Source organism: Pseudorasbora parva, chromosome 19 (assembly GCF_024679245.1).
Source record: "Pseudorasbora parva isolate DD20220531a chromosome 19, ASM2467924v1, whole genome shotgun sequence".
Lineage (NCBI taxonomy): Eukaryota > Metazoa > Chordata > Actinopteri > Cypriniformes > Gobionidae > Pseudorasbora > Pseudorasbora parva.
In genome coordinates, this window is record NC_090190.1 from 10,021,514 (window position 1) to 10,032,474 (window position 10,961).

Sequence of the window (10,961 nt, forward strand, 5' to 3'; positions counted from 1 at the left end):
CATGCAATGGGAGAGATCATGGAGAGTTGACATCATCTCCGTCTGGCCTCTGGTTGCCTCGCTTTGAGATGTATTGTTGTCAGCATTTTGTAAACCCCTAAATTGTTAAATAAATGTTATTTCTTATAATAAATCCGTGTTGTGGTGATCCCATCTTTGTTGCGGTCACGAGCGGGCCGTAACACTGGTCAGAACAACGGTTTGACTACAATACCCACAATCCAAAGCGAAGCAACATTTCCTGTGTGTCGGCGGCGATTCAGGAAGTACATCTATAACAGTGACAGGAATCACGGGACTGTCTTTGCACTGAGCAAATTAATAAAATATAACCTGTAAGCGATCTGTGTACACACCTGTAATATTAGACAACATGTCTAGGCAGTCGAACAGAGCCACCGACAGCAAGAAGATGGTGAGTGTGTTTTGTGTTTCCGCAGATCTCAGGCAAACGCAGGGCTGCTAGCTAACATGCTATTATTATTGTCATCATCAGCGGATAAATAACATGCTATATAGGAGGCAGAGATATATGTCGCACTATTGTATATTGTATAATATATATGCACTATTGTGTACTTGTTAGGCGTGCATTAGCTATTTTATCCCTGTAGACACTCGTTTAGTCTTTCTATTAGTCATGGACATTACTAGTTTATGAATTAAAAATCTTACGAAGGTAATTTTTCAAGTAAGTTAGTCAAATGATAGATTGATATGCTTTCATTGCATAATGCAATGTTTGTCATATGATTTGTTTCAGCACAAATTGTATTGCACAAGGCGGTTGGCATTGCTGCCCTCTTATTACGGATTAAACAGTAAAGTAGTGAACGCAGATAAATTAATATTGATTTATCCAGCTCGGTAATGTAGGCGTTTTTAGATTTGTAATATTTGGGTTAACTTACATGTTTACATTTACATGTGTTTAACAACTCTATGTTGTGCCATGAGAGGGCGCTCTGTGTGCGCTATTTCATTCAGTCCTGAATATTTCCCATGATGATGGCCCGCTGGAGAATTCTTTGTTATACGACTTATATAGTGCGGTTCAGAAGTCTAAAATCATTATTAAAAGCCTGAGATTTTGAATAATGTAAAGAAATGTTATAAAATTAGATGTTTAAATGTTGATATCATTGATAGGATACTGCATTATCTGTTGAGCAGAGTACTAAACACACAGGCAAAATCATAACAATGTGAAGTCCTATTACTGTAGCACAAGATGCTCTTCGTGGATCTTGTCAAATTATGCATCAGAACACGATCATCAGGTTTACCACAAACTTGTGAAGTTCATTAAGCCGTCTTCTGTCATTAAAGCACAAGGGGGCTATTACAAATATTATATTCTGCTTTAACTCAAATAGTTAGCACATAATATAATTTGTAGTAAAAAAGTTGTAATAATTTTTGTTTTAGTTACATAAATTGTATTCAATTGATTATTTGATTGATTGCAGCTGATGTAAACACAAACTTGGTATAAAATTAACAATCACCAAATATCAAGTGCATAAAAATAAAAGGCTGGTTGGAAATGTACAATCTTTGTATGGTAAATAAAGGCATGGTTCAAAATAAGTACTCATTTTCTAACCCTGATTTAATTTCTGAAGAAATGAAAAGCTTGGACCTATGTTTTGCATTTAAATTGTTGATCCAGTTTTAGATAAGTATTAGTGATGCACTGATATAAACATTTTGGCTGATACTGATAATTCTTTATTGATATTGATATCAATATATTGATATTGAAATTTGATAGCCGATATATTGGTGGATACATTTAAATCCAAATGTTTATTACATTTTTAAGAGCCTGATTAAAAAAACAGTCCATGTCCCATGCACACAATTATAATGTTCTAATTTTATGTAGCCTACATGACAGACGTGGCTTTCTTTTCCGTTTTGCATCTGTAAAACCGCATTCTTCCATCTTAAAAAATATCTAAATCACGACGTAATATGCTTTCAATGACAAATGCGGAACAGATAGGTAATGCGTTCATGAATTCAGGGCTAGATTATTGTAATGTGCTACTGGATGGTGGCCTAGCCTTGCTGTGCCCTCTTATGTACTTCCGCTCAATTTTCATTTTCCTTCAGTACTCTGTCTGGGATTGCGGTATATTCTCTGGTTTTCTCTGGTCAGTTTTAAAGTGGTCCAATCTGCGAAAAGAGGGAGTGGCTGAAAACGAAGGCGTTGATGTCGTACGCTAGTTTGAGATGACCTACATCACGACCAAACATCAGCAATTGGTTATGGCAGATCCAGAGTGGTACCTTCAAGGAATTTAACGCATGTCAATGGAGAATGGCCAGACTCTTTAAATAAAATGTACGAGAGTCTGAAACAGGCTAGGTGGTTGCCCTGCATGCTTAATAAATAAACTCCAGCTGGTCTGAAATTCAGCAGCTAGAACCAGGAAGTATAAACATATTAGAACGTTTCTGTCAGCACTGCTTTGGCTCCTTATTAAAGGGGGGGTGAAACACTCAGTTTCAGTCAATCTCATGTCAATCTTGAGTACCTATAGAGTAGTATTGCATCCTTCATATCTCCGAAAAGTCTTTAGTTTTATTATATTTATAAAAGAAATATAGGCTGTACCGAGTCTTTCCGGAAAAAAACGAGCGCCTGGAGGAGTATCGTGTGGGCGGAGCTAAAGAATGACGAGCGCGTGGAGCTACTGCACAAGAGCTTCTGAAAGCTGACATCCTCAAGCGTGGAGATGAAAACGTTACCTTAAATAAACCATGGCTATCAGATTCAACTAATACATATATGATCCAGAATCAGATCCAGAGGCTGAAATAAATTGAACAGGAGAAGCAACAACAGCAGGACGTCCGTCTCTGTGGTATGTACTGTATTTAGTGGCCTGTCAACATTTGTGTGTGTTTACTCGCAGTTTATGAGGACATGATACGGTTTATGGACTATTGTATGCAACTAAACCTTAGCAGTAGCAAGCAAAACGGTTTTGCACGTCAGACTAGTGTAACATTATACACAGAACAACAATGGAGTAACGTTAACCGTTAGCGCATTTGAATGACGAAGCACGCTTTGTGAAAACGCTAGGTTTATGTTTGGGTGGTTTTACAATAAACAAACTGACACCTATATTGGTCAGCTAAACAAATGTATTTAAACACACACCATAGATTGCATGCTCCATTGATAAATTAACTCACGTTATACAGGATCGTGTTGTTTACTGATGTTTACTTGCGCGACGATAGCCAACAACAGACATTTGAAGCAGTTTTACTCACCGCTTGTTTCCAAAGCACACTTCTTTAGTAAGTTAACGGTTGATTTCGTGAAGTCCTGACAACAGAGACCGTGGAGATCCACTTTTGCACACCTGTCCGGGAGAAGAGCCCGTACGGCCCATACAAGGACCTTCCGCTCTATCGACGTCAAGCCAAGCTATACTCGAAAAAAACTCTCCGAAACTTTTGAGAAACCGGAACGAGTATTTTTGACACAGAAATACTCCATCAAACGTCCAACATTAGTTTTTGAAACTTTTTCCATGTTTAGGATGGGAATCCAAGTCTTTAAAGGTGTAAAAAGCTCAGTATGCATGAAACAGCATCTCTTCCTCTTAGGTAGGCCTAAATCATTTTAGGTTTTAAATCATTTTAATCACAGGTTTCTTTTCTGAACAAGCACGTTCCTGATCTGTGTTTCTCAAACTTTTGCAGCACAATTCAAGTGCAACCGAACTCAGAGCACTTCCTCCAGGATTCGGTCTTGGGTTTGGTACCCTGGTGCGCATGACAGCTTTCACATGACCAATTTGTCATGCGAACCGTGCCCCGTTCTGAACTAAACTGCCTGTGTAAATGCTCCCTTTATTTATATTCTTGAAATGAGAGAAATCACTGCTTATTCTGAAAGAAGTTCTTTGAAAAATATCTATGACCTTTGGTACATGTCTATTCTTCATGCTCTGAGTACGGTTTCACTAATAATAAACGTGCATTTGCATAAAGCATGCATATTTGTCCATAGTATTAAAAACTTAAAAAAATAATTAATTTAAAGTACATTTATAACTGATAAAAATGTGATTAATCACGAGTTAACTCCTGGTAATCGTGATTAATCGTGATTTAAAAGGTTGACAGCCCTAATTAGCGTTCATTGCCCTTTTTTCTCAGGTAATCACACTAAATTTTGAGTAAATAAGGTGGTGGATAATTTTGTGTTGGTCTTTCTCTTGAACAGAATTCAGAATTATTCACTCTCACTTATGGAGCCCTCGTCACTCAGCTGTGTAAAGACTATGAAAATGATGAGGAGGTCAACAAACAACTGGATAAAATGTGAGTCTGCCTTTTCCCTTCTCCACCTATCCATCCAATATGCTCACACTGTATGCCCCATTTACAAATGACATGAATATTTTCTTATAAACAGCAAGTTTTTTGTTTAAATATTCAATGAAAGTGTAAAGAATATGGTTAGATTTTCCGATGCTGTAACTAGTCTCTATTTAATTTACATTTGTACAGTCGGTTTTCCACTATTCACCATGTACAAGCAGGCCTAGTGTGGATGCTGTATGATAAATGTTTGTGCTGGGTGTAGGCTGTTAGTGTATTAGGTGTGGTGATTTGCCCCTTCCCACCGTATCATCCAGCCTGCTGAAGTTTGGTTGGGTGGTATTGAGAGTATAAAATGTGCCACTCTAGGTTTTTAGAGAACGGTCTCTCTCCCCACCCTTCTAAATGAATCGTGCAGCTGTAGGTTACACCCTGGTGTGTGTGTATGTGTGTATTACAAAGTTTACATTTCATGTTGTAGTGAAGTGGTTCTCTAAGTTGCTGGGTTGAGCAGCAAAGAAAATCCATAGACATATTAAAATGCATACACAACCATTCAAAAGTTGATGTTTTTTCATTGTTTTTGGATGAAGTAACTTATGCTTAATGGTTATGCTGCATTTATTTTATCAAAAGTACAACAAAATTAAATATAATTTAAAATGATATATATATTAGGACTGACCGATATGGAACAAAATTTCATATCTCGATTTTCATGCCAGATATCTCGATATCGATACAATACGATATGACTGCGTGTTCGCTGAAAACCAAGCATTTCTCAAATAAGTACTAAAAAAACAATACATTCAGAGTTTGTAAAATACACACTGATGTCTATGGAAGAGGTAATAATAATCCTTTCCATTATAATTCGACACGTTTTATTCATATCAGATACACACATTGTGTAAGTAACTTCAATGTTTACTCTATTCTATTCCCAGTTCACCAGCAACTTACTTTTAAGTATTTTGGGAGAAGTGGATGAATTCACATGTTGTAATCATAGAGGTTGTAAACCCACGGATCCGATTCTCTGAACTGCGTCTGCGGCACAAACTAACAAGGCGGCGCCCGTTGCGCATACAGCTCAACTAGCGCGATCGTTATCAAGGTGTTTAAACAACAATATACTTCCACTTGCATGTATTTGACCATCGGAATATCAGATATTTCATGCCGTAGCTAACACGTTTGTGAATATTCTGAGAAAAAAAAGGAAAAATTACATAAAAGCTGATCATCATTCATTCAGCGCTGTTGCTGCTGCAGTGTGTCACATGACAAGCAATGACGCATCACCATGGAAACGCCGCCCCCCTCCCAGAATATAGTGCCAATGTCCCTGGTAGCATGTGTGCGCTGGCTTTAGCAATGCATTCAAGGGCACTTGTAAAACTGATTGTTGGTTTGTTGTGACTGCCAGAGTTCCCTGCCGAAGAGGGAAAATCTATATCGTCTATATCGTTGCTTTTTTCGATAGTAATATCTTGAAAGTTCATATATAGATATAGATACGATAACAATATATCGTTCAGCCCTAATATATATATATAAATATATATATATATATCGGGGGAGGGGGAGAAAGAATACACCTCTCTCCGGTCATTTGAAAGTGATTGCAGTACTAGTTTTGGCCACAATCTTTCATACACGTCCTTAAATACAATGATTGACAACTGATGAACAGTAACGTAATCATCCACGTCACCAAAGAGCACTTGGGTTGAATTTGTTCTAATCCTAAACGGAGAACTTGTTATTTTATACATTCACCTTTACTGTTTCTCTCAAAAAATTATGATCATGTTGGTAAGTACTCCGTGTATCCTTCAATTCTTTTTACAACAACAGCAAAGATTATTTACACCACTGGTCATTATATAGATAATGGTTCGGTTGAAATATGCCTCTTAATCGCAGCCCAATGGAGCAGTATCAGACTCATATTCTGACTAGAATCTGATGTCAGGCTTATAAATGGTTTTATCAACTTATAAAAAGGAAATGCTTCCTATATTCAATCAAAATCTACAGCATTTTGATACTAAGTAATCTAGAAGCTAGTCAAATTAGGCAGATTCCAACCTAAACAGTTTGAATGACCACCTCTCATCCTCAAAAAAAAAGAGCATGAACCAAACTACTCAATGTTAAAGAAAATATGACCTAGACCACAATGTGTTTTTCAATGTCAGTGTTGGCTCTTTTGTTAATTGCGCTGATACCATTCAGTATTGACATGCACTTATTGTATTGAAGCATACACATTCATATTTTTTGTAACCGGTAAAAGTGCTATATAAATACAAATGTTCTTACTTACTGGCTGTGCATTTTCTCATATTCAGCATGCCTAATACAATATTATGCTCAATGTTTTGTTTTTGTTTCTGTTAATAATTTTGCATGTTGTAAGGCCTGTACAGTTACTTGTATTAATCAGTTTTTATGTTTGATTAAGTACATTTTGTTACTTTCATTTGATGAACAGTTGTGGTATAATGTTGTCCAATGTCAAATCTAAGACCTGAATCAAAACCAGTCGAGAAGCACAGTTTTAAAGATTGTGGAAAATGCAACGAGGATGCGTGGAAAGCCCTGAGATGCTTGGAGTCCAACTGTTGTGATTTAGAGAATCAGTGGGCAGTGTGTATTCTTTGGCCGAGCGGTCTTTTCATTTAAACCGTGCCTTGAACTAATCCAGTAGTCCCACTGATATTGGGTTTGGCAACACGTCTGTAATAGAATCTTTTTTCCTCCTACTTCTTTAAAGCATCCAATATGATACAAGCTAGAGAAAGATTTGACTTTCTCTCTGGCCAAACAATTTTGCATCTTTTTTTTTCCGAGTCCTTGGACCTGAAGGTCTTTACTAAAACCTTCAAAGTAAAAAGAGACTATGAAAGCAAAGTTACTCTGACAATGACACTTTTCACAGCTTCCCTTCTCTTCCATCCTTTCAAGGGGATACAACATTGGAGTGCGTCTGATCGAGGACTTCTTGGCTCGGTCCAGCGTGGGGAGGTGTCACGATTTCCGAGAAACGGCCGATGTCATTGCAAAGGTAACGTGAGTACTTTGAACCAATCGGAGCGCATGCTGAGCCCTCCCTTAGGCCTGGCGAGAGAGGGAGAGAGAATCAAAAAGCAAGCAAGCATGTTAATGCGCAAGCAAGTGACTGGAATTTGAACTTCAACCTGCAGTAGCCCACATACTTTCTTAGCTTTCATCACATCTTTCTACCGTTTTTAATTTTTCAGAGTCACACAGCTTGAGAAACATCCACGCTATGCTACCGCAAAGCCAACTGGCGAGCCGTTTGTGCGGTGTTAGAGTGAACCGAGACACTCATGTTCCTCTCGGCTTGTTTTCTTTGGTCTGGGAGAGCCACAGACTGCTTTTTTACGAAACGCTGCACCTCACCCAAAGTGTATAGGGTTCACACTGACAGGATTGACAGAGCGTTCTTCCCGCTGTCCATCACCTATACATGCTTGCTTGGTCTCTGTCTGTTCTCCTTTCTTCTTTTTTCTCTGTCTTTCTCCTCACTTTCCTCTCTACATGTGCCACGTTGTCAAATGCTAATCCAGAATCCCTGATCTGAATCCTGAAACAATGGGTCTTAAAATTAATTTAATGAGGGATATAATGTGAAGCGTTTAGTCTAATTGTTTACAGTTGTCGAGCAACGGCGCAACTGAGAGAATTAATAGAATTTAAATGATGTGCGCTGACAGGTGTGTGTGTGTGTGTGTGTGTATTTTGGCTGTTGTAGCTTCAAATGGGGGTCATCCTAACAGAATTTAGAATCGGAGCTATTTTATTATGACTTTACTGTTTTTTTCCTTAGGTGTTGAATAGGGGTGTAAGGATACACCAGTACCATGGTTCGGTACATATCACGGTTTTGGAGCCATATTTGGTTCGGTTCAATTCTGTTTGCTGTGGAGGCAGGGTTCATGGCAATAATAACACTAGATTAACTTTTAACTTAATAATAACAACAGCAATAATTTAACTTTATACATTGGCTTCACATTTTCTTTAGAGCAGTTAGCATACCTGAGTAAACTCAAATGAATAAATGTCTGCACTGGAGACTAGTCATAAATAATTACAAATTTTAGCATTTACCATAATGTAAACAAAAGTTAATTCATTTTATACAAATTAATAACACTCACACATCCCACTTAACTTGACAAACACATACATTATATGAATATGACTGATACTGATGAATAAATAGGCCTATAAATGTAAGCTATTAAATAGCAGTTTTTGTTAATACAATAAAATAGCCACCACACTAATTAAAAAATATACAAAATAACATGAAGTGAAAATAAACTGGCATTTTGGGGTTATGTAAACAACAGTTACCGCGGTGAATTCACAATCCATTATGAACTGTTAATGAGTCATATAACCTGCTCCAAGCATTTCGTATTATTTTATCTACTATTAGATAATACTATTTTGCATTAACTTTTATTTTTATACTATCCGTTTTAATTTAAATTTAAGTTTATTAAAAATGTATTTCTTTTTAATATTTATATATAGATTTAATTTTTTGTTTTGTTTTAGGAATTTTAGTACTTCATGTTAACCTTACTTATTTATGATTGTTTCCAAGGCAACATTTTGGATTCAATTTTTTAAATGTAATATTTAATTTTTAGATTCAACTATATTTAAATTACCGAAGATGTTTTTTAATAGTTCACAAAAACAGCACTGGCTCCAAGTGATTTAATGCATCACATTATAATGTACAGTATAAAATGAATATTTTTACGTTATGCTTTATTTATACATTTTAAGATTTGATGACAAAGGTGTAAATATAAAAAATAAACTTTAATGTCCAATTAAATGTCAGATACAGATAAATAAACACTTTACAATAAGGTTTTATTTGTTAAATTCAATTAATGTATTAACTAACATTAACTAGCCACGAGCAATACAATTGTTACTGTATCTGTTAATGTTTGTTAACATTTAGTTAATAAAAATCCAGCTGTTCATCGTTTGTTCATGTTAGTTGACAGTGCATTAACTAATGTTAACAAATACAACTTTTAATAATGTTTAAATAAAATGTTGAAACATTATCAATGATTAATAAGTGCTGTTGAAGTACAGTTTGTTATTAGTTGATGTCGTGTTACCTATATGAACGAAAGGACGTAGTGTATACATCCCTAGTATATATTATTCAACCATATAATAATATTAAAATGTTTTGGTTTGTTTCCAGGTTCCAAGTAACAAGAGTACATTTTGAAATTCATTTTAAAGTATTAATTATCTACAATAGGGAATTACAGCATATTTTTTTTTAAATGTATTTAATGTCCTAAAAAAAAATCTGCTTTAAGGGATACACTGTTACTTTGATGTAAAATGAGCAAAATTCTGGGTCTTATGGTCTGCCCTGACATTTTCTTCCATTTAATTACATTCAAAGGGTTAAACCCGTCTCCTTAAACCCATACTGTGCAGTTGTGCAAAATCCCCTCAAGTTAATTCAGAGTGTGAATACAGCACCTAAAAAGAATGTGGCAGCTCTGCAAAATCACTTAAATATGGCCTTGACATCATGGATGTAGGCAAGCGAGTTAACATGAAGCCTGAAGGACTTTTTTGTCTTCACATTAACAGGTAGCCTTCAAGATGTACTTGGGTATCACCCCCAGCGTGACCAACTGGAGTCCGGCTGGAGATGAGTTCTCACTTATCCTCGAAAGCAACCCACTGGTGGACTTTGTAGAGCTTCCTGACAACCACAATAATCTGGTCTACTCCAGCCTGCTCTGTGGAGTGCTGAGAGGAGCTCTTGAAATGGTGAGGAGCATCTTTGCGAGAGATGAATTGATGTATTCCGATAGCCCTCAATTGCCATTCACACTGCGGACGTTTTTCTACTCCCGCAGGTTCAAATGGCGGTGGATGTGCGATTTGCTCAAGACACGCTAAGAGGTGACAATGTGACAGAAATTCGCATGAAGTTCATTAAAAGGATCGAGGAGAACATGCCAGCTGGGGATGAATGAGCCTGAGAGACACTAACCTTTGACTCAAGAGACTTTTTTGTGTTGGGAACCAAAAACTTCTGGTCAAGGGAAGACGATGAGAGTTGGCCGTCGAGAAGATTCTCTCGATGTGTCAACAAGGATGGCATGTTCTTTCCACCTGGTCCACGTTTTTTTTATTATTTCAGGACAGTACTTCATCAAGTCTCTTTTTGTATTTGTGTCTTGTATTCTTTGTTCTTCTTATTGCATTTAACTCGGAAATAAGGCACAGAAAGTTTAATTTATTTAGCTATGTATAATAATCAGATTGAATAAATCCTTTACTATGAACAACCATGGCTCAGTCACTCATTTTTCATTCTTCTACTCAATAGGCCTGTTGTAATAGGCAAAAGTTGTAATAAAACACATTTGTGCAACCCATATCACACTGCTGTTTTTCATGTTGAAAACAACTTTAGATGGCTAATCTAAAACCAACATTTTGAAGAAAGGGCCCCATGTTCGACAAGAACAGAGCCGTAGTCTTGGGAGACGCATGTTTTATAGAAAGGT

The 10,961-nt window shown here is 36.7% G+C and overlaps 1 protein-coding gene across 1 annotated transcript; it reads left to right on the forward strand.

Annotated features, from left to right (window-relative positions):
- The first annotated feature begins 232 nt into the window (after positions 1-232).
- trappc3 (trafficking protein particle complex subunit 3) lies at positions 233-10,739 on the forward strand. The gene is made up of 5 exons (XM_067426105.1): positions 233-415; positions 4,253-4,350; positions 7,327-7,426; positions 10,033-10,215; positions 10,305-10,739. The coding sequence occupies exons 1-5, from the start codon at positions 374-376 to the stop codon at positions 10,422-10,424; spliced, it is 543 nt and encodes a 180-aa protein (XP_067282206.1). The 5' UTR covers positions 233-373; the 3' UTR covers positions 10,425-10,739.
- The last annotated feature ends 222 nt before the right edge of the window (positions 10,740-10,961 follow it).

Excerpts from the sequence above, each read along its gene's own strand:
- trappc3 (XM_067426105.1), top strand. The coding sequence starts at position 374 with ATGTCTAGGCAGTCGAACAGAGCCACCGACAGCAAGAAGATG. Across the intron at positions 4,351-7,326 it reads AACAAACAACTGGATAAAAT|GGGATACAACATTGGAGTGC; the intron begins GTGAGTCTGCCT and ends CATCCTTTCAAG. Across the intron at positions 10,216-10,304 it reads TGAGAGGAGCTCTTGAAATG|GTTCAAATGGCGGTGGATGT; the intron begins GTGAGGAGCATC and ends CTACTCCCGCAG.